At 41.3% G+C, this 24536-nt stretch overlaps 1 protein-coding gene across 4 annotated transcripts; it reads right to left on the bottom strand.

The window, feature by feature from the left end:
• Positions 1–4294: 4294 nt before the first annotated feature.
• LOC102211418 (arylsulfatase I-like) lies at positions 4295–22547 on the bottom strand. Of its 4 annotated transcripts, none has more exons than XM_005740759.1 (11): positions 22487–22547; positions 17993–18185; positions 15430–15569; positions 14167–14316; positions 12105–12179; positions 11833–12007; positions 11249–11485; positions 9831–9977; positions 8893–9031; positions 6649–7274; positions 4295–6561 (listed from the first exon to the last, which is right to left on the bottom strand). In XM_005740759.1, exons 2-11 carry the CDS (start codon positions 18167–18169, stop codon positions 6139–6141), a joined length of 2289 nt encoding a protein of 762 aa, XP_005740816.1. In that variant the 5' UTR covers positions 18170–18185; positions 22487–22547; the 3' UTR covers positions 4295–6138. The 4 variants fall into 4 exon arrangements, with proteins under 4 accessions (XP_005740816.1, XP_005740814.1, XP_005740815.1 ...); XM_005740757.1 differs by lacking the exon at positions 22487–22547 and adding an exon at positions 20994–21278; XM_005740758.2 differs by lacking the exon at positions 22487–22547 and adding an exon at positions 20955–21278.
• Positions 22548–24536: the final 1989 nt, after the last annotated feature.

A 24536-nucleotide genomic window follows, 5' to 3' on the forward strand; every position in this document is an offset into this window, starting at 1 on the left:
AAATTAGATGATCTCACAGAAAACTTCCCCCAAAAGTTCTCTGGGAGACACACGCAGCATAAGAAAATATATATGTCGCTGGATCTCTTCAATTCAACTCAGTTACATTTTATTTAAATTGCACCAAATCACAAAAACTGTTGTCCCAAGGTGCTTGGATCTCACAAAACAACCCTTTCCTGCTGCTTTCTGTGACATCACTAAACCTGATAAGTTTATGGTCTCGGCTGCCAGTTTCAGGCTGTGTTCAGCACAACATAACCTCCTAATTATAACAGCTATCAGTCAAAAAGGATCAACGGGATGCTTTAAGACCATCACTGCCCATCTAGTTTCACAGTTTGGTTTCAAAAAAGCAAGATGGTGACAGCAAAAGTGGTAAAGTCAGTTCAACACTAGGCTTCTCTAACTAATGAGTGATGGTACGGTGGCTATCTTTTGTATTGGCAGCTCGGCTGAACTGTGGAGCTAAGTCCAGTTTTCTCCATGAGATTATCAGTAATGTAATGACCGGCGATCATGAATATCAGCGATCCCAAGTGAAACCTTTCTGAAATTTTAAGATGGGTGACTGGAGTGACTGCTACCGACTGACACGCGAGGGGGCGGTAAATAGATTATGGGGTTTCCTAGGCAACTGAATCTTGCAACCTTCACTTGGGATCAATCATTAGATGTGGCTTCATCCTCCCACAGGTGAAGGCGATCCTGAAACCTGGCTTATTCTCTGTGAGACCAATCATGATGTGACTCATTGAGGAAGTGTGAAATGCAGCAGCACAGGTTCAGCGGACGGTCTTCTTCTCTCGGAGGCCTTTCCAGGACAGATTCAGTCTGAAAAACCATGTTAGAAGGAGTACACGGTGTTCTGTGTCTGAGCAAAGACAATGAAATCTTCAAATAATAAGAGAAAACTTAAACAATCCTCGTGGGCAAACTGAGCCCATTCAGCAGCAAATTAAACAAACCGCAAAAAAGGAAATGTAATTTAAATGATAATGGGTTTAAACGCGGCACCATTTGTATTATAATAATTTCACAAGTTGAGGTAAGAGTACGAGGGATTTATAACGAGCAGCTCCTTTTAAAGACTCAAGATGCTTTTCAGTTCTTATAAGTGGGTGATGCAAGTATTGCCACAGCGGGGCAAAAAGGGGGTTGACACTGAGAGAAAAGCAGGAAAAGATGAAAAGGGAGCTTTGCAAAGAGATGGTGGAGGAGGTGGTGTGGCATCAGTATTAATGTTAATGTCAGACTGATACTGCAATACATGTCATGTTGAAAAAGTCGCACATCTGACTCATGAATGCGCCGAAATGCCACTTTGTACCATTTGAAATCATCTCGATTGTGCGCCGTCTTTTCCTTTTTCTGTGTTTTTTTTCTCCTTTTTTAATCTTGTAAAGAAGTAGAAAGCGAGGCTCATGTCAGTGCGACCACGGAACAGAACTCAATTATGAGTTTTTCATTGTGTCAGCAGAAAGCGTCTAAAAAGCTGCTCCGTGCTGAGGGAATCCTGATTTCACAGCCGCCCACATGCTCCAGTTCTGTGGAGCTCACACTCCTCTGGCTCCCAGCGGGGGGCGCGGGATGAATACCGGATTATTACGTTCACGATGATGCAGGATGTCGGCGAGAGCGTGACAGGCAGGAGGAGATATTTTTAATGTAAACTTGTTAAGTCAAGGAGGTGAGAGAAACAGAGGCGGCGTGAGAGGAGCGAGTGCATTATTTATGTATGAGTGCGCTTATTCAAGCTGAGAGAGAAGCGTCTGTTAATGCTGGTAAACATAATATACGCCACTTACCCTACTCATTTCCAGCTCGTTATTTCTGTTGTTGGACTCCACTACAGTAGCTTTGTATGATTCAGTTTACTCTGAGCCTTGCTGCACTCTTTTAGTTTGACGTCTGTGTGAAACAAGCTGCTTTAGCTCCGCTCCCTTTATGCCAACTTTGGTGTTCTGACTGGCCTGTGTCAGGAGGACTAGTTACCATTGGGTCAACCTCCCCCCAACCAAACAAACCCTCACCTAGTTTCACAGCAGCTGCCAGTATCAGGGAATACACGTTTTAGTGACCAGTGGTTGCCAGCCGCTTGCCAACTGGTTTTTAGACCTTTATAAAATAAGAGCAGTTCATTTGACTGACTAGTGTTTCTATCAAAAGCAGCAATAGTTAAGATTCAAGATTCAAGAGCTTTATTGTCAAGACAGCAGTATACACAGTATACAGCGTACCGAAATGCTGTTTATATTTATAAGTGTATAAAAGATATATCTCCAAGAGATATATAAAACTAGGAATTACAAATAATTAACATGCTAAATTTCAGTAGAATTAAGGGCTAAAAAGGTACTAATTACTAACTATACCGTACTATACAGTACTATAATGATAACTATACAATACTAACTGTACAATAAACAAAGACCGGACAGAGACTATACAAAGGGGATTGTGCAGTAGGTATTGAATACCAGGTTCAAGTCATTACCAGGATATTGTAGACGAGTGAGGACGAAGACATGTGCAAGATGCAAAATGTGCAAATATAGTATAGTTTAGATGTGTGCTCAGTAACTATGTGACTGAGTGTGCAAGTAAGCATTTTGTTCTCAGGTCCAGTTTGTAGTGGATTTGTAAAAGTTTTTGTTGTTTTTGAGTCTTTTGTAAGGTTTGTAAAGGTGTGTATCAGTCCTTTGGTGGGAGTGAGCTGAGGGCTCTGACTGCTTGGGGGAAGCTCTTGCAGTGTCTGGTCGTTATGGTTTTGATGCTGTGAAACCGTCTGCCAGATGGAAGGAGGGAGAACAGCACACGTGAGGGGTGGAAAGTGTCCTTCACTATGTTGTTCGCATGTCGGATGATGTGTTTGTTGTAGAGTTGGGAGAGGGTGATCCTCTGTGCTGTCCCCACTATCCGCTGCAGAGACTTCTTTTGCAGTTCCTGTACCAGATAGTGATGTAGCAGCAGAGGACGCTCTCGAAACTCCATCCCTGTTATAAACATCCATTCAGGCCCAAACTGAAAAAGGTTCAAATCTTTGGATGAAACAGAACTGGAACATTTTTTTGGGCAGACACTCAAATTTTAACACATTTTCCCCTCGTATTCCTTAATTTCACTACCACCAGCTACAGTGAGAGACCTATAACAGAAAAACAAGTGCTTTAGATTATTATTTAAATATAGTTTTAGTTTATACTGATGGAGAAAACTCTTGAAAACTGAACAAACTTTAACAAAAAGCTTTGAACAAAGTTCACATATTTGCAGCCATAAGTGGTTGATAATTTTGAGACCTATATTTCTGTTACAGACTTGGGTGTCGTGCAGCTTGTTTCTTATACACAGAAATTCAGATGCAGGCCAATTTATGTTTAGTTAAGTCACACAAAGGTCTGGACTGAAGCTATGGTTGAGCTATTTATGATTTCTTTTATGGGGGTGAGGTTTTCCTTACTGAATGAATCATAAATCTGTAAATGAACTGAAGCAATTTCTGTGTTTTGAGTGCTTAAAGTACTAAAAGTGACTGTGGACGTCAACCTTGCAGCTTTTCAGCAGCATCACAGCCTAAACTGCTTCATGAGTTAGAGTCAGATTTAATCCCAGAGGATTACATCAATCCAGCTGTGTTCAGGGATCAAAGGAGCCCCAAATTAAATTATTTCTCAGCGGAAACAGTGTGAAGTAGGAAGGCAGCGTGGAAAATCCTATTTTACCCCAAGTGTGTGTGTGAGTGTGAGCGAGAGAAAGGAGTCTGTGCTGCATCTGCAGGATTATTAATGTTTGGCGCCACCTAGCGGTTATGCAGATTTTGCGCAACGACTTTCTCGTGAATGACCAAATGCAAGGCATATTTCTGCTTCTTGAAGATTTGAATATTTGTTTACTAATTTAAACAATCAGCATTTGCACAACAACAGAAGGCTCGAGTCTCAAAATCATTTGGGTTTGACTTGATTTGGAGGGCAAAGATGTGCAGATAAGAATCCCAGAGAAATATTGAAAAATACGTATGCATGTACACGTCTTTTCATCTTATGCAACAAAAGCATTTTAAATGTATTTAATTACTTAAAATATAAACACTTTAAGTGAATAGTGTATCAAATTTGAATCATTTTAATAGCCTGCATTTCAAATGAAGAGTTTTCCTGATGAACACGGGTGGTTTACTTGCCCTAAAGAACAAAAAAACAACAACACCCATTTGTAACAACAACAACAACATTTTATGAGAACATACATACCCTCGCCGTTGTTTCCAGTAAACATAGAAGGACAAAGGTTCATTTGACTTCACCTTTATTTACCCAGGGTGGAGAAATCCAACGTGCATTTAAAATGTTTCTCGGGAACGCTCTGCTCCTCGCTCACACTGATGCGCACTGTTGCAGATCAGCCGCAGCCGTGGTTTGTTCGTTTTTGAGCAAATACACAGAAATATTTCGAGGTTAGGTGTCTTTCTCTCTCTCAAGTAACCAGCATCCGACTTCAAAACAGGCCGCTGTAAGACTTTTTTACTTCCTCTGCTGTGCTTTCAAAAAAGACGAATAAAAATCTGAAGTTTCACATTAGTGGAAGTGGAATTGTTCCTTACAGAAAATTAAAATCAGACAGTTTGGTTTACTGATATTGTCAGTGACATGCGTTGGTGCTGTGTGTGTGAAGTAAGAGGTTTCTGATATTCACAGTAGTAACTTAAAGGTGCTGTGAAATGCTTTAAATTCATAGTGAAAAGCTTGCCAGTGGCAGTGCACTGAAACTGACCACAGTAGCCAGAGGCCAGTTTCAGCCCCAGCAACACAGACAAAGTCCAAGTGAGACAAAACCATCAAAGTCACGAGAATGTGTCACAAAAAACGTGAAAGTATATTAAAATTACACAATAAAACTTTCTGACATTGTGTCATGATTACACACTTCCACTGTAATATGTAAACATTTGTTTAAAGGAACAATTCACCCCAAATCACATGAACTTATGTACCAAGCAAAGCAAGCAGCTAGCTACAGTATCATTACTCCAGACAAACACCGGGTGAGTTTCATGTGTTATTCTTTGTACGGGTTTGAATACAGGAGCATTTCAGAGGCAGTGTCTAGTCTGTACGGGACTTTTTTGGGCGGGGAAATTAACGTTCTTCTATCTAACATCCTGCCCCTCCTCTTCTGCTCTGTGCAGTGTGAAGAAGAGCCGCTGCATCAATAAACAGTGTGGCTCCAACTCAACGATGCAGATTTGAGTAAAAGGCAAATAAAAACTGAAGCACAAACTTTTGTTGGACGGCCGATACCACTTAGTAGATTATTATCAGATAATTGCTTTAAAAACGCTCTAAAAGCACAAATATAGTCTCGAGGTCCAGTTCAGCGACTCCAATTAGCCGAGGTGAGGCCTCGCAGACAGCTGCACATGTTGGCACGTCTGTCAGTCCAAACAGCCACGCCAACTTTAAGCCTTGGCAAACACCCAGACAAGCGAGTTATGCAAAATTTTACACCGACTGTATGAAAGTGACTTTTGGGTGAAGTGTCCCTTTAAAACCCTGATTTGGCTGTGTGGAGTGAATTAAGGGTGTAAACGTACACTGAAACCTGTAAATCTATATATTTACTCAAGTCTCTTATTGTAATTGATCTGCTACATTTACAGTGTCAAAACAAATCTCACTGCCACTCGGTGTCGGGCCTTGTATGAGGACCTCTGTCAGTTTTCGGTTGACAAATGTGTAAAACAACAAACCAGCGTTCACCGACTCAGAGATCAGGGGTTAGAACCACCTGATGAATGGCCAGTTCACCCAAATCACGACAAAGATTTCATGATCTTAGTGGTATGATTTCAGATGTCTGCAGGCAGCATAAGTAACGTCTTTTTGTGATTTGAGTGGACTGACCCTTTAAATCTCGGTGAAAAGAGCCTCACGTGTCTGGACGGTCCAGCTGGAAACATCAGATCACGTTTGGCGGCGAATAAGCTGCATGTACGAACAAATAACGGTCACGTATCTCTGAAAGAGAAGTTTTTCACAATAACAGAACTTGAATATGTTAAAGTTGTGAAAACATGAAAGTAAAAAATAAGATTTATTAATTTTCAAGTCTTTGATGTAAATTTCAGCTGAGACCTCAGATGCGACTGGACACGGTCCCCTCGCTCATCTTCAAAAAGAACGACTGCAGATTGCACAGCATGCACTTCTTCTTCTTCTTCTTCTTCATCTTGTTGTTACTTTTCTTGTAAACTCCCTGATATTTTCCCTCTTCGTCGTCCTCCTCCTCCACCCATGGCACCCACGCTCCCCTGTGCTGGCTCGGGTTGGCTCGGGGGTCGTCGGGTGGAAAGTAAACCGGTACGGCTGTTTGGTTGTAGTAGGCGAGCCGGGCCAGCAGCTGCTGGACTACATCTGGCCTCTGGTCTGCCAGGTCGTGCCGCTCGTACGGGTCGCCTGTGATGTTGAACAGCCAGATGTTTTTGTGGACGGAGGATTTCTGGTAAAGTATCGAGCGTTCAAGGTTCCACCAGCGACCGGGTAGAGAGGTGGGAAGCATCTGAGGATCAATGTTTCAAATATTTGTTATAACAATCAATGTGAAACAGAAAAGTAGAATGAAGCTCTCTGAAGCATGCAGCAGTACCTGTGGGGGGACCCAATCTCCGTGGCCTGGATCACCTGTCAGTAGCTTCCAATCTCCAACTCTGATGGCAGCCTGGACTGAAGTGTCCCACACCGGCTGTAGTGACTCCAGCCCGAACTGGAGGGTTGGATGGGATTTGGTCAGTGGTATTCCAGGTTGGGATCTGTTCTGGTATGGGAAAAATGTCCGCTTGGACTTTGATTTTGAATGTAGTTTGAGCGTCTTGGATTTTGGCCGGCTTGATTGTGACAAGTTCTGGTTCTGGGACGTGGTCCTCCTGAATTTTGTTTTCAAACGGGTTTGGATCGGAGGCGGAGATTTAGGACGGGATGTTCCAGACCCTGACGAAGTGCCACCGATCTTTGGATGCGGTCTGTGATTGGGCAGAGGCCGGTCCCAAGTGTGGGCTTTGGTCTTCTTAGCTTTAGGTGGGGGTTTTGATTTTAGGCGAGGCTTGAGCTTCTTTTTGAAGAGGGGCTTAGATTTAGGCTTAGAGGCATGATGGGAAAATGTTTGAGGTTTCTTGGTGGTCTTTGTTTTGAAGGCTAACTTTTGTTTTGGTGGCTTCTTCACAACCTTCTTCTTCTTCTTCACCTTCTTTAAAACTTTGGTTTTTAAAGTTTTCACTGCCAAATCAAAGAAAACAGCGATCAAGACATATTAAAGATAAATGACCTCTTTTGTGCTCATATTTCTCTCTTTCTCTTCTCTCTGTATTTCCTACAATAAACAAACATTTTCCCCCCTGGTGGTAAATTTACTGACATGAGACTTATCATATTGAAACCAGTCAATGTCAATTAAAAGCAGCTGCTTGGTGAAGAGACGTGCAAAGTGGGCAGGGCATGAGATAAGGAACAGGCACGGTGGTGCGTTGGTCTGATTCAGAGGCTACGTCGAGCTCTGCAGACTGTTGTTTTGTAGCTCTTCCACTAGGGGGCAGAATATGTGGCATGACTGGTTTGTGCTTAACTGTTTGTTGTTATTTTAGCAGAGCTCCTGTCACAGAGCCCAAAGAGCTTCTTTGTAGTGAAGCGCGATAATGAAGCCTTCGCAGGCTGTTTTTTCTTAATACCTTATTGTTTTTGTCCGTCTTTGTCTTCGTAGCAAGCTCTTCAGTGCCCTCTTTAGTTGTTCAAGCCAACCTTTCAACCTATCAGCATTTTACCTTGCAGAGTATCAGCACATTTGAGCTACTGCTGGATTTTTTTTACAGTGTGTCAAAACAGCAATTCTTCAACTTTATTTTCAATGTTACAGGAGGTGGAATAAATCTGTGGGATTGCCCATCTAGCTAGGGCGTAGTCTACGACTGCTGGGTGCTGAGTCGAGGGAGATGGCCGCCCCTCTTTAAGCCTGATTCTGACGGATGTTTCTTCCTGTTAAAAGGGAGTTTTTCCTTTCTTTATGGTCTTTACCTCAAAATATACAAAACCTAAAAAAACCCACCTTGAGGTGACCGTTGTAGTCACTTGGTGCTATATAAATAAAACTGGATTTAATTGATTTGTCAGCATGGCTGCTCATTTTAAATCACTCCACAGAAGTCCTGTTATGTTTCCTTGCACTCGTGCGATGTGCTGGATTTTCTCCAGTGTGTCAAAACAGCAATTCTTCAACTTTATTTTCAATGGAGGTGGAATAAATCTGTGGGATTGCCCATCTGGCTAGAGCGTACGTCCAGCTGGTGAACCAGGACTGTGTTGACGTGGCTAAAAAACGAACGTGTTTTCAGCACGATTTGCGACGATACGTGATGGCCACAGTTCAGGCAGTTTCCCTTAAATGAATCAGGGCGTTACAGCAAAAGTCCACACTGGGAAATGGATTCTTGAAAAAAGAAGAGCCTGATCCTGGCCTCTTCACCTGACGTTACTTTGGGATGTTTCCGGCTTGGAAACTTTAGAGGTTTCAGCTGAAAATTGCTCAGCTGTAGCTGTAGATCCAGATCTCATCAATCTTGATTAGTTTGAAACAAAAAATTACTGTTTGGTCTTTTTTTGAGTTGAGTTTGAGGTCTGAGGTAAAATCCCAGTTAAAGTAGTCAGACTTTCAGGGAGCGATCTAAAATTAGCAGTTGTGAAAAAAGCTGTCAGGAAATTCCTGAGAAGAGGACCTCGAACTGGAAACCAGCCAAATTTATATGAGGAAGTCTTGCGATTCCTACGTGCCCATTCCTGGACCTTTTTGTTCACACCTCATTAAAAAAAGTCCTTTATGGACTTTTTTTGCCCCTGTAGTTACCCCAGTTTTCCTCGTCCTGGTTCTTCTTTTCAATTGGAGATTTGTGCAGAGGGTCGATGTTGTGAAGGATCTCCTTACGGGGCGACTCCCTCCCCTCACTGATGGCGGGCCAAACATCAAAACCATCCAGGCCCTGGCTCTGAACGGAAGGCAAACACTTCATTTACAGTAAGAGATTACAGAGCAGGGTAATGACGGGTATGCTGCTAAAAATACCAGAAGCAAGACTCATACATTTACTGGACACAAATAAAGAATAAGTAATTTCCTTGTAAAAGACGCCACTGACTTTTTGAATTACTACGTTTCCTGTAGCCAAGAAAGCATTGCTTATCTGCTGGCAGCAATGCAAATCTATCCACAGATCAAGCCAACAAAGCTTTTTGGACACTATACACAGACTGCACGGACTTAGAAATGAAAGTAATTTATATCCGAACAAAAACACAAAGCATGTTTGAGGCCAGTGTTTGGTAATGCTGCACTTATCATAATAGGTCCGGCTGATTTATCCAGATGACAGTAAAAGTAGGGACGGCTTTACAGTAGCACTGTTCAGTCTGAGGCCAACACAGAGATGAATATAGGCAGAGCTCTACTTTCATCTCTAATAATGACAACGAATAAACTTAATCTGAAATTAGGGGGAGACAGTAAGCGAGCTGAGGGACCAGAGATTGAGCTCTTTGGCAAGACGACTGGAAAAACATACAGATCCTGAACGAGTTTACAGTAACAGAAGAGCTCGTATCGGTATCTCTCTCTGTTTTATAGCACAATAAAATGGTCAGTAACACACTGGGAGAGAGTCGTTTTTCCATGCTGCTTAACTTTTATCCTCCCATATTTACTGTCTAAGAAGAAACATCAGAGACAAGTGCGAGAAAGTACAAGCAAACGGCTCCCACAGGTTATTGTTCTGACACAGGCCCACTGACCTGGCTGATGTTTCCTCCGGCCAGGCTCACCAGTGTAGGGAACCAGTCTGTGATGTGCATGAGAGCTTTGGAGACTCGTCTCCTGCGCCTGAGCAGAGGGCTGTGCACGAACCCCACGCCGCGGACTCCACCCTCCCAATATGTACCCTGAAACACAGCCAGCACATTTAATTTCATTCTGCTCTCTTTCATTTTGGTTAGCTGAGATTTTTTATATGTTATCTGTAAAACTACTGCAGACGTGTGAAAGGCCTCTGGATACTTCGGTTGTGAGTCGTCTGCACATCCTACAGTTCACATTTGGCATCTGCAGAATTTTAAGGGCCTAGCAAAGAGTTCAGCTCTTTGTTGTGTTCCTCAACCCACCCCTGCGCAGCTTTCTTTAGCACCATTTTTACATATATAAAAAAGACTGAATGGGTTAGCAGAACAACAGGACTAAAGTAGAGCCAGGCACGTGTTTTGGGGTTTTAGCTGGCTCAAAATAGGTCACGGCTGATCCTCATACAGTTAAGAAAAGGAGTCTGCTCTCTGATTTAAAAGAAGTTTGTGTATGTTATTGTCATTTTTACCCATTTGTTAAACAAAATATTTATTTTAAGGTTGAGTGAAATGAACCCCACTTATAAAAGATTCCTTAAAAATCAGTCCTGGTGATTTTCCAACCTGGACTTGCCAACTGTGCCTACTGTAGATACATTTTAGACAGTCATGTGTAACCACATGGTGTGCATTACCAAGGGTGGATTGTGGGACATTAATGCTTTGCAGCAGCGATGATGTCATTTGTTACTGGCGCTCACACAGGGGGACAAGTGGACAGTTGGAGCAGATCATCCAACCCTAGTCTGCTTAGGACGCTGCTGCATGTCAATCCACACGAATGGCAAAAGTCAATGTGTCCCTGCAGGACACTGCAGAGTAAGGAAGAGATCGATGTTGTTCACGCCACCTACACCTACAAGTGGTTGTACATTTATAATGTAGGTATTAAATGAAATGATTTAACCAGACTACAGCCGTAATAATATTATCACAAAGCTGATAAAAGGTCATTTATTGTGTTTCTTCATTTAAAACCAATCTTCTGGACTGTAGCGCTTTCATTACATCCCATATTAAGCTTGTCAGACTCATCTCGACATAAAAATCTTATGAGGGCAATTTCCTAATTGGTCACAGACTGTATATAAAAGATGACAGCAAGATCCTGATTGTCTTGCACTGTCTTAAACTTGCACTGGTTTTAATGGCCACCAGGGGGTGTCTTCTCTGGCTAAAAAAGGCATTACTGACTATGCCTTATTTTCTGTCACTCTCACATTCAGAACAGCAGTTCACAAAGCAGTGAGAGACGTCATTATGACTATGTGGACTTTTTATGAAGCCTATGCTTAGACGCCGTGCAGTTATTTTACCTTACGACCCCGCAGCGGCCAGTTGTTCCCGCCTGTGAAAGGCTGAGCGCCGTTGTCGGTGGAGTAGATGATGACGCTGTTTCGGTAGTATCCGTACTTTCTGAGGGCGTAGGTCACGTTTCGGACCGCTTCGTCCACCGTGGAAACCATGCCGGCGAAGTTTCTCCTGGGGACGTTGACCATGTCCCGGAAGGGGTAGATGTAGGACTCTGGAGGATTTAGAGGAGTGTGGACCGCCTGAAGGGAAACGTTACAGGATATTATTACATGTTTTTAAATTCTATCAACCATCCAAAATCAGCCGTAAACAACAAACATCTGGGCGGCGTGTTTTGAATTAAAACCTTTGAGTCTGTTTGAACAAACTGTCTCAAAAAAGCCAAACAAACAAACACTTCAATGTGGACTGTGCACTCTCTGAGCGCTCACACTCAGACATAAACAAACATGACATGCAAACACATCCTGTTGTGAACACCGGCCCCTCTGATCCCCCCTCCACCCGCTTTTTTAAAAACTTTTTGATTGGCTTTAACGTAACCCATCTTCTAAAGATGTTTAATGTAACGACCTCAGCGCCGTACCTGGAAGGACAGCAGCAGGAAGAGCGGCCTCTCTGCAGGGTCGTGACTCTCCAGGATCTTGCGAGCTCTCTGTGTGAAGAGCGTGGTCGAGTATTTCCCCTCGTGGCCCCACGCTACGCCCTCATCGTCATGGAGATCGTAGCCACACAAGTCCTTGCCGTCACACGATTCATAACTAGACGCAGATGGAGAAATGTGAGTTACTGGAGTAAACACAGTAAAAAGACAGAGAGCAATCATGAAAACAGGTAATAATAGTAGTTGTGATTTACCTGTAGTAGTCCACACTTCCGGTTAACGAACCAAAGAAAGTGTCAAAACCTTTTCTGGTGGGCAGACACGCTTTCCTAAAGGAAAAAATGATTACTGATTACAGATGTTTGGAGGGTTTGTAATACAAGCCTGACACCCCAACAACCAGCTGAGCAATGTGGACCATTTTATAGAAGAAATGATCACAAATGATGGCCGATGACTTTAAACGTCTTGAAAAATGTCAGGAACCTGATAACTGCTGTTCCCTTTTACTTGATATCCGTCCACTAACTCCAGTGAGTTAGATCATTCAGTGCTCTCTAGCTTAAATAGCCATGTTTCTTTCTCTTCATGCTGTCTGTTGTACAGAATAAGCACAGTAGGGAGTGTTCAGCACTATGCCAACTCAGTTCAACGGTAGGAGAGTTTAAAGCTCCAGCGAACTGTAGAATAAAGACCGATTGTGTTGTCTGGCAAGTTTCAGCCTGTGGCCTTCTTCCGGCTGATTCTAAAAACATATCACAGATAACATTTTAAACAGTAGAACATTTCTATTGGACACGCCCTCAGATCATTTCAGGTCTCAGGTCATTTCTTGCAGGCGCCTCACTAGACATATATGATTGATTGATTTGTACTGTTTCCACGCTACACTGATCATTTCTTAAAATGCGTCACTCAAAAAATGCATCACCATACACACTTTTAATTTTAAAAAATTATTGGTTTTACTGAGCGGTCTTTATACATGTAAAATGGCTAACAGCAATAGTTAGCTATTAATATATATTGGTTAACTAAACCGTTTTAGGTTCTGACTAATAAAAATAAACCCCCCACTGCTTAGGACCACTGTGGGGTCTAGCTGTGGACCAAATTTGGTCCAACAACTCCTGCAAATTTCCATAACTTATAATGCTACATACTTCTGCTTGTCACAGCAGGAAAAGCACAGGTGCAGTCAACAGTTACATAAACTATTATGATGAGTCCAAGTAAACCATAATTGTGAGCCAGCATGCATCATACCAAAGCCCTGAAACCTTTAGCCAGGTGTGTGGAGACAGAAAGGCCGGCAGGGACTGGTCTCTTTTTAAAAAACACAGTATGTCACAGCTGAGATAAACAGAAAGACCGTCCTGCGTCATCTCATATTTTAACTAGTCATGAAAAAAAAGCAGAGTATCTTTTTATGTTTTTAAGAATGTGGACATAATTGAAAAAAATCTTCTTGTCCTTAGCACTTTTTAAAATCTGGTAAATTCAAAGTCAGCTGAACAACACCACATAATAACATACTACACCATGTTATTATTTATTTACAAGAAACAAAGTCAAATTGCAGAAGTAGTGTGTGAAAAACTAAGTGAACCCTTACTGCTTCCATAAGAATCCATTGATCCATAAGTCCCAGCAAATTCGCTTTAAGGTGCAGAAACCCCAACAGTTACATCTTAGACTCTACAGGCCTCAGTTAGCATGTTAAATGGAACAATGTTGTTTAGACAGACAAGACCAAAGTGTAGATATTTGATCATTTTGCAGAGCATCACATTTGGTAAAACCAAACACAGCACATCAGCACAAACATCTCATATCAGCTGTCAACCATAGTGTTGGAGGGGTGATGATTTGGGTTGCTCAGAGGACCTAAGCAGCTTGCAGTCATTGAGTTGACCACGAACCCCTCTGTATACCAAAGTACTGTGGAGTCAGATGTGAGGCCATTTCTTCGACTGCTAAAGCTTGGCCCAAATTGTGTCACACAAAAGGACAGCGATCAAAAGCACGGCAGCAGTCAAAGTCCAGACCCCAATCTAATTGAAATGCCAAGGCATTGTCATGGCAGCGGTACATAAACAATTACCAGCAAAGCAAAGCACTCCTGTAAAGAAGAGTGGGCCAAGATTCCTTCACGATGATATGAGAAACTGATAAAGTCATACGGAAAAAGATTACTTCAAGTTAAGTAGTCCAGCTTCTGAATCATGACTGCATCACTGTTTCTCCACCATCTTTGTGTCAGCAGACTTTTCACCAAACAATATTCTCCAAGTTATACTGAAGGCTCCCTCTCACCTGTAGAAACCCAGGTGCCACTTGCCAACCATATGTGTGGCGTAGCCGGCCTCGCGAAGCCTCTCAGGCAGAGTGTCCATGTGCGAGGGCAGACAGCTGGGCTGTCTGGGTCTGATAATGGAGTGCTGTAATCCCGTGTGGATCTGATATCTGGAAGAAAGAAAAAAAGAGCTGTTAGTGGGTTTGTAACAGGCAAGCCGCTCAGGCAGGAGCTTCCGTTTGGCCTCAGAGAAGACGCAGGGAGCTCATTATTAATCCTGGCTGCAGCTCAGGGCCTAATCAATAAACTCATTATTCAAAGCAGCTACCTCATTTGAAACAGGAGCTTCACATGCAGCCATTTCTTCCTCATTTCACACATTTAAAGCCCTCTCTAATTCTTTAACGTGATTCTTGTGCTTCTCTAACATGTGAATGAAAAACCGCTTGTTGGAGTTTCAAAATCCAACAGAAAACAGATGCCTTCAAGAAAGATTATTATTGGCTCTACTGGACGTTTCTTCCCGTTAAAAGGGAGTTTTTCCTTCCCACTGTCGCCAAAGCGCTTGCTGAAAAGGGGTCATATGATTGTTGGTATTTTCTCTGTTTTATTTTAAGGCAACTCTTGTTGTGATTTGGTGCTGTACAAAGAGCATTTCATTGAATTGTGCTATCAAAAAGCATTCAATCTAAATGTCAAGCTACAGATGTGGTGAAAATGCAATTAGTACAATGTGTAAACGCGGAGGTATTGCCCACAACAAATAAGAACTGCTGGCTAATAACTGCCGAGCACAAATCCTAAAGGAAAACCTGACACAACAAGCACAGCTGGAAGAAAAATGGAAAAAATGCCAAGACTCAAAGCGCTGACGCGAGAGCAAAGCTTCAAATTAACCCATCAACAGGGTAGCTTAAGTTCTGGAAAGAATATGGATGCACTTCAAACGCTTTTTAATGTGGTAATGGCTTAATGTTGTAAATCTCTTACCATTAAAATGGAACAATCTGACAGTACATCCAGACAAATAAGACCAGAGGATATGAATTATAGCAGTTACATGCTATAAATTAATTAATGAGTCAATATTCGGACGGCTTTGATAATAAGATAATGATTTAAGATCTTTTTAAGTGGTTTTTTTAAATACTGAAACAAAGAGAAAACAATATGTATTGGTGTACATGAGACAGTTTATTAAGAGACTGGGCTAAATGTTGTCAAAATTTAATGTAAAGACTTCCGATATTTACTGTAGGAGGTCGGTAAAGGTGTGTTTGTACCTGCCGGTGATGAGCTGACTGCGCGACGGCGTGCAGATCGGCTGAACGTAGTAGTTTTCCAATTTCACGCCCTCTGCTGCCAGTTTGTCCAGAGTGGGAGTCTTGATGGTCGGGTTGTGGTAACCGATATCATTGAAACCCTGCAAGAGATTCATGATTGCATCAAAGACTTTGTGTTTTAGAGTCTCACTTTAATTTGCCAAATACATACTCAGTGGTTCCTATACTGTACTGTAAGGAAGTAATGGGTCCAGGTGTGTTTGTTTTGTCTGTATTTTCTATGGTACAGTTTTGTTTGTGAGCTGGAAACAGTGTTGCAACAGTTCCAGAGAAGCTCTATCAGAAGCTTCATTACTCAGCCCCACACTGGTTGGTTTTTAAGGCTTGTGAGTCATTTTAAGATGCTGGGTCCTGTTACAATACTGTAGGAAACAATACTTTCTGCTTCTTGAGAAACTTAACAATGACCTATAAATCATTTAACCATCACAAACAGCACATAACTCAAGGGATGAACCAGTGTTTTGTCCGCACATAACAGACCACTTTAGAAAACAACCTGTTTTAAATAGCTTAGCTTTAGGCACTTTCTTTCTAATAGCCTGTCCCAAAATACATCATTTGTTCCCGTTAGCGGAATCTTTGAAAACATTTCTGGGCCAGTGAGGACATTCTCACAGCGCCATTAACCAAAAACTTGGCACATTGCGCCATGGTGTGCAATGTGCCCTAAAAAAAAACGAGGTAACATGAGAAGTGGAGAACAAAATAAGAAGTGAATTCAGAATTTAAAAATTTAGTTAAAAATTTTTCATCAGGTCAGGAGAGATGTGAACAGCAGGTGTCTACACAATACACAATGCAACACTATCAGTGATGGATTGGCCTCCCCAGAGCCCAGACCTCAACTTTAATGAAGCAATGTGGGATAACCTCGACAGATTGCAGAGCCAAAGGCAGCCAACATCCAAAGAAGAAGGCTGGAGAACTTTTCCTGAAGACTACTCGCCTAAGAGAGCTCAGGCTGTGTTGAAGAATGAAGATGGTGATGTCAAATATTGACTTCAAGCTCATCAGATTTGTAGAAACTCTGTTTTTGCCTTACAGACTGTATTTGAGGCTGCATTTCCATGTTTGCACCTTTCAATAAATTGCTGCATTTGTTTCCCATTTTCGTACCAACATTTAAAGAAATTTTGTGCGGCTCAAGACTTATGCACAGCTCTGCACATAAAATGGTTTGTAATAAACTTGATCTAGCTGTTAAGTTGGTCTTAGTAAGGACCAGTCTGCAAAAGCGTAGCCTTAACTTCACCTGGCCTCACCGATGACATGATGCTTGCTTCCTAGCAGCCTGCGCTGTCTTGGTAATGTAGCATTTCTGATTTGCAGCAATTATGCAAAATCAAAGCTGAGCTAGCAAAAAGTCAATTTCACCAACAGTGTAATGAGAAAATTAACAGAGGTGTACAGACAGCAGCAAAACATTTGGTTGCTAAGCAGTCTAAATGTGATCTAAACAAGAAATCACAGGAAGTGAACAAACAGTTACTCCAATATGGAGGTCCTTCACTCAGAAAACAAAAACTGAAAACAAAACAAAGTAATAAAAAACAGTGGAAAGACCTCCTTTCCAGAGACATCTCAAAATCAGCTGCTCGTCAAGAGTAGTATTTTATGTAGGAAGTAGAAGGTCAAGCTGTGTAACTTTTAGGCTGGACCCGTGTATGTCTTACAGTTTCTATGAGAGGATCTGCTTGGTTTTAAGTAAGCGTGACGGGACCTGTGGATTCATGTGTCACTGCCAAAAGGCTGCAGCTGTCACCGGGTCTGTGGGTTACTCTTTCTTCTGTGTGTGGTAATCTTGATCCTTAAGCTGAGCTGCTGCGTGGCGAAAACGAAGAAGTCGAACCACACCAAGTACGTAGAAACAATCAAAACTGACCACTGTGCGTGCTTCTAATGCGTGTATAAACATTCAATCGATCTGACTTACGCATAGTGTCCTCACTGTTTGTTGGTTTTTTGGGAGGACTTCACGCGAGCACCTAGCCACACACAGTCTTCAATGACACTGCGGTGCAACATACTGAGTTTAAACAAGCACAACAGGAGTGTGTCTCTGTGGTACCTGCAGCTATCGGCGTCCACGACTAAAAATAATCCCCAGTTCGACACAACAACTTATGACCGACTAACCTGAAATCCAAGATTGTGAATATCTTGTCTGTAACATCTGTTTGCATGCGGTGGATACGTGAAACCACATTTGAGACGGACTTGCCAAATTGAAATTCAGGTTTAAATCAGAGAGGTTATACTCAGAGAGGCGTTAAGTCCTCCTATGCTGCTCTCATGCGTGCTGTTTAATTCATTTCACTGCTTATAAACCAGATTTTTCAGCTACTTTCACACATATGGTTGTAAATGTTTTAGGAATGATTTGATTTCTATCCCCAATAATATATATTTATGTAAATACTATGATGTGTTTCCTCGTTTCAGTGGCACCGTCCAAGCATTTTGATTCAAGAAAACGCACTCGCACGACTCTCACACACACCTGATCGTCGGTGAGGATGAATACGATGTGCGGCTGGTTCTTCTTCTTCTGCGCCGTCTCGTCAGTCTGCTGCTGCATCTGGTTGTTCGGGGGCCGATGAGCCGACAGGCAGTCGAGGGTGAGCAAAACACTCAGCGCAGTCAGAGCCGCAGCTGCAGCAGCAGGGGCAGCCTGCATCCTTACAGCAGGAGCTCTGCGGAAAAGAACGACAACAAGAATATAACAATACGGCGACAACTTCTACCAACAAAACACCAGGGAAGAGTAGCTCAAAAATGTTAGACTCAGCACAAATTCACACAACCCTGCCATCAGTGGGGTGACTGACTGTAGATCACGAAACCACATTTGAGACAGACTTGCCAACTTGGCTGCAAATGTGATCTGAAACACTTCCATCTGGTGGACAGAGAGCTGAAACTCCGCGGAGGGCTTTCAGCTATTTACAATCTCTGGAACTGAGTAGCATGAATAAAAAAAATAAAGAAAAACGATTAGAATATTACCCGGAACCGAGAGAGAGCAGAAACAGGGCATTTGGAAGTGCTGGAAGAGGGTTTTATTACTTTTCTTTGATCATTTGCTGATTTATTTCACATTTTACACCCTAGGAGTGTCAAACGGGGATAAACTCCTCTGTCACTGGGGATATGGTGTTATAACAGCTGGATGATCACGGTCGCGCTTAGGAATGCACCGATGCTTGGAGCACGTTACACGCTTTCTAATGTCACGTATCAGACCTTTCCAGCAAACTCCGGTTAGTGTTTCTCAGATGGTCACAAAGAAAAACTGCCTGAATTAATTCTAATACTTGAAATGCATGGCTATCACAGTCCTGTGTTTGCACTGCTGTATTTCCTCAGAGCAGCCAGATTTTCATGTTCATGTAAACTTCCTCTCTTTCAGTTTAAACCGCTTTTTCAGGAAGTAACCTAACTGATGCCCCGATGGTCCAGAGACAACAGAGATTATGTAAGGCAAGTTGATTGGTCAGCAGCTGACGGTGTTTCCAAAACCGCACCCACCCTTCACCCGTAAAACAATCTGAATAAAGTGAACCCTCACTGACTTCTAACTTTTGTTGCTGTCAGCGTTTTCACATTATACGGTGTGATGTTAGTGAAAGAAAGACAGATTTCTCTGTAGCGTGGGAAACACAGCATGTGCATCAGGAGTCAGATTTACGGCCAAAAAGGGAAGCAGATGAGTGAGTCTCTCTGTACTTTAATCACAATCTAAACCTTGATTAGTTTTATCCCACCACCACTAAGACAAACCATCTTTCCACCTTTTACATCGTGACAGAAAAGCTGATGCTCGTTTCAGTTGGAACGATCTTAAAATGCGGCAGATTTCATGTAAATGTTGCTCCATGCTCTCAGCATGAATAACTGCAGACAGTACTCCACTACATTTGATCAAAAACTTATCCTGTTTTCCTTCTCTCACCCCAACCGGTCGCAGCAGATGGCCCCGCCCCTCCCTGAGCCTGGTTCTGCTGGAGGTCTCTTCCTGTTAAAAGGGAGTTTTTCCTTCCCACTGTCGCCAAAGTGCTTGTTCATAGAGGGGGTCATATGATTGTTGGGGTTTTCTCTGTATGTATTATTGCAGGGTCTACCTTACAATATAAAGTGCTTTGAGGTGACTGTTGTTGTGATTTGGTGCTGTATAAATAAAGTTGAATTTTCAGATTTAAATCTAAATCTAAACTGAGTAATAACGTATGTGATGCTATTATGGATCATAAGGTATGTAAAGTACACAGGATTTCCCTGCATATAAAACTTTTTGGTGCTCACCTAAACAATGTTTTGGCCTTCCGCTAATAAACATAAACATTTTTGCTCACCGAATGCTGAAACACAGCAAGAAAATGCACATACTGGTTTTAAGTAAGGTGAAATAGACTCACTTTGTTAAATAAATGCAGGACAATGATGTTTGCATGCATATTTACACCCTCAACTTACCACCAGAGCCAGAAAAAACATGATACAGACACGAAAACTAGCTTGTTTACGCGGGTCAGTGAAGGTCTGAGCTGCAGACGGGGAACCAGTGGGTAAAATGTTATTTTGTAACCTGGTGACAATTTAATTATAAACTTATAAAGCTGTAAAAAGACTAACTGACCAACATCTTTTAACAATAATTTCTTTTTTTTAAACAAGCCCGCCTTCTTGGCTGGAAAATGGCTTATTGTGAAATACTTGACCACATTCATGGAGTTTCAAACATATTTTAGAACTATGTGTGCCATGTTTCTCTTCAACTGTCCGATGTGTAGCCCATTGTTTACTTTATCTTGGTGAGTGCGTCTCTCTGCTGGCTCACACTGAGGACCGCTGTCAGTCCTGACTGATCTGATGAGTGAGTCACTTGTTAATAGATGTGTAAAATAACCTTTACAAGGCCCGAATGCTCTTTGATACTTCCTCGAATTGCCAGTGTTTAAACAATATGAAATTATCCATGACATTAAATAGTAACAAGGTTCAAAAAGGATCTTTTTAAACTCTCTAATCTTTATTTTCTCAACGCAAACTGTAACCGAGCGCTCTTTAAGAGGAAGGGTAACCTCAGACTGTTTTATCTGTATCATCTACGACATGTTTATTAACGTGAAAGCCAAGAAGACCATGTAATGTTGATTTTATATGTAAGCTGACGAAAAGCAGCTGTCTCAGCTTGATTGTAGAGTACTGGTTTCCAACTACTGGTGAGATACAGGTACTCATGGGAAAAGAAGCAGAGTAGTCTGAGTGAGTGTCTTAGTTAAGAAGCTCTGACTAACCTTATATAGCCTAGTTTTGCTTTGATGGAGTTAGTATATATTTAAATGCAGTATTTATCAGAAATAATAATAATAATGAAACTGTAATAATACTATATTAAGTCTGGTATCAGAGTATATCCAGGTCGAGAAAACTCAAGTCAGCATCGTTCATCTTATCCTCACCTCTGCGGTGTTATTTCAAAGCCAGGCCTGAATCAATACCTCGATACAAGGATCAATGGGAGTGAACGGCTCTTCTTCCCCCTCCTCTTCTCTCTCCTTCTTCTTCAGTTCATTCCTCACCCTTCGGCTTCTTCTTCTTCTTCAGCTCGGAGAACGCCTGGTTTGCAGAAAAGTTTGCAAAAGACGCAGCATGTCCTTTGAGTTTCCACCAGAGCCTCCTTCCTCCAGTCTGAAGAGTGCCTTCTCTCCCCGCAGATGAAATACGAGCGAAGGACAGCCGCACACAAACACGCTCCCACCTCCGGCCTGACTCGCCAAAATAAAATACGCTCGACTCGTCATTTTAAAGTCACACAAGTCATTTTAAACTGCTGCTGTGAATGAAATGAAACCTCCTCCAGTTACCATAGTGACCACTGCAGGGCCGTAAATGAACCGTGATAACGTCAACAGGCTGAACGTGTAAACTGTCACAATAAAGCATTATTAATGAAATACAACTCTGATATCACATCAGAGTTGTATTTATCAGGAACATTAAACAACTGTTCCTGATAAACAGTGAATTAACTTCCTGTCCTGTAATCAGCATTTTCGTTGCCTCGAGTAGGCAGTATATAATAATTAAGTCATATGGTAAGGTGTATTATGACCTAAATTTAGCTAAATATCACAGATCCTGAATTCAAATCTTAAAAAAAAAACGTATTTAGTCGGTAGACGTTATAAAGGAGTTTTATCGGAGTTGTTTGTTGATGTATGGCATTTTTATGCCCCAGTGACGAATTGAATTGAATTTTATTTAGATAATAATTAAAAAAAAAACGCCTAAAGGCTGTCCAGCTGCAGAATAACAGGACTTCAAGGACTGCTCCAGATGAAATATTTGCTAAAAACAAACAAACAAACAAACAAACAAACAAACAAACAAACAAACAAACAAACAAACAAACAAACAAACAAACAAACAAACAAAAACAGTCTTCGTTAAGAGCTCTCGTTAAGTTCTGTATTAATTTGGAAATTTCCCAGCTTAACATCCGCTCCTCTTGACTTTATTTCTGTAACTTAACGCTTATGGAAACCGGTAATAAAGCCGCAATAAATGCCGTTTCTTTCAACGGCGTTAAGTCTCTTTAATGTGTTTCTTGTAGTGTCAATACTGACACCGTCACTTTGTTCGTGTCTCCGGGAATAAAGGCAGGACTTCAGCCGAGCAGCCTGCCTGCAGACCGGACTGTTACAGGCAAAAGGAGTCCGCTGGCACTCGCAGGAAGCCTGGAATTTCTTTTAGGGCAACATGCTGTAGAAATGCAAAATAAGGATCAAGTGATCCCAAAATATTCAGGATGAGGCAGGAAAATATGCTAGACTAAAAAAAAAAAATACCAGCTCCATTCAACCCTTATTAAAAATCAGAAAAAAATGGATAATACCAAACATCTAAAGACCACGTGTGCAGACAAATATGAGAAAGGTGGCATTTAGAAGTCTGTGTCCAGATGGAGTCTGTTATTTCTAAATGCACCTACATTGTAGACGGTGGGTCTTACAAAACAAGAACACATGTCATCAGTACGAGGTCTTCATAGTGCTGAGTTGCTCGTTTTAGTCTTTGTTTCCAGCTTTGGATTGTCACATTTGGAAACGGTTTTCATTTAAAACGCTCAGTTACTTTATTATATAACTGAGACGTTTGTTTGATTTAAATTCAAACCTGGCAAAGTTTTGTAGAGAAGGTTGTTCATGTGTTTTGCTGTGATGTCTTTAGATATTAGACTTTACACTCATAGAGACAATAAGCACAAAACAAGGGCGCCACAGAGGCTGTGTTACTCAAGACATGGAGCTGTTTCATTTGGCCCCTTGATTTATTTTGAAAGTTAAAAGAGAAATCATGTTTCTCCAAGCGGTGCCACTTTTGTCCATGGATGGATGACTGACTGGTTATTCAGAATATCTTAGCAAAATCTAGTGAGACTCTTTTATCTTGGTGGAAGGAGCCTTTCTGAAATCCCTCTTTAAATGATACTGTTTTTTCTGTCTCTGTCCAAATAGTCCCGACTACAGTGGGACCCTCTGCCTGTGCTGCGTCCTGTGCCAAGTTTCCAGCAAACACAGCGTTGAAAGAGGCTGTGCGTGATTTATTAAGGCCTGATTCACTGGCAGTGAGCAGTACATGCAGGAATACTACCAGACATTGTTGCTGCTCCCTCAGTTGCTCACCCAGTAAGCCACAGAATTTCTGTCCCTAATGTTCCTAATAAAACAATATCAACACCCAATCTGGGAATTCATGGAGATTATAATGTGCCTATAATGGAATTTATCCATTGCAGCTATTGAAGTCCATTTCTGATATTAAAAAATGTGAGAAGTTAAATGAAACGTCATAGAAATTGTCATCATTTTTATTATTTTCATTAAGTCAGTGTTGACTTTTATTTTTTAAAATAGACGCTGTATCATAGTAAACAAATAGTCAAGCCAACATTGAGCTAAGCTAAAATATTGACTTTCTCTGACGTCCACAGCCCCTTTGATCTTAAGTGGGTCAGCACAGTGAAACTCCTCTTTCTGTTTCTTTACAGAAACTTACATTTAATCAATAAGATTTTTTAAATATAAGAAAAAGAAGCACAATTACAACTGTGCATTTCATGTTTTCTACTTGATAAAGAAATGCTGCTGTAGTAAATTAAAGAAAGCTGTCCACATGTAAGAAGTAAAGTAGTGTAAAGTAATAAAATAACTTAATTACTTGGGTTTAGTATGTATGTTCATGGGGGAGATCATTATCAGTAGGAAAAGCTTTAAAACTTGTCAAGAAACAGTTAAAAATTCAAAGTTCATGTACAGTGGGCCAGATTGGAGTCTTCCCCTGGCCAGTTCATGGTCCCAGGGCCTTATGTTTCACACACCTGCTATAAGCAGTCCATTTATTGACAAAGAAATGTATGTATTGGGTCAGGATTATTAATGAAATTCCACTTCCAGACTCTAAAAACATATTGTAGTTTTGATTCAGCTGACTGAAAAGCTAATACTAGTCACGTGTACGGATTTTAAATTCTGATTTTGACTCACTTTGTATTTTGATTTCTTGAGCAAAATCAGCATCCATGTATTTATTTGTAAAAACAGTTTAAATAGTGTGTTAGGGATTTCATTAGTCTATTAATTAACCTTTACCGATTAACTTTAAATTTGTTCCTTTTTGTTAAAAATGTAAAATGCTGCATTACTTTATTTATATGATAATAACCTTCGTATTGAAAAAATAATAGCAGATGGATGAGTGGAAACCTTTCTGTCTAATTAAACAGCTCAGCGTTAACTGAGGACCTTTTCCTGTCAGCTGTATTCTGCTCATTTACAGCTTCAAACTTTTATTAGGTGTGCCAAGAGGCACACTTATTCTTCTTGGACTGTATTACTGTAGTTTTGAATAAGTCACATTTATTAGGGATGTGCCCTCTGTGACATCATACAGAGCCAAGAGTAGAAAAAATATCTAAAACAAGTTTGAAGCCTTTTATTGTCTCACAGGGATCAGTATCCCCCTTTTTAAAATTTATATTT

This window comes from Pundamilia nyererei, unplaced genomic scaffold (genome assembly GCF_000239375.1).
Source record: "Pundamilia nyererei isolate P.nyererei 1_Seehausen unplaced genomic scaffold, PunNye1.0 scaffold00103, whole genome shotgun sequence".
Lineage (NCBI taxonomy): Eukaryota > Metazoa > Chordata > Actinopteri > Cichliformes > Cichlidae > Pundamilia > Pundamilia nyererei.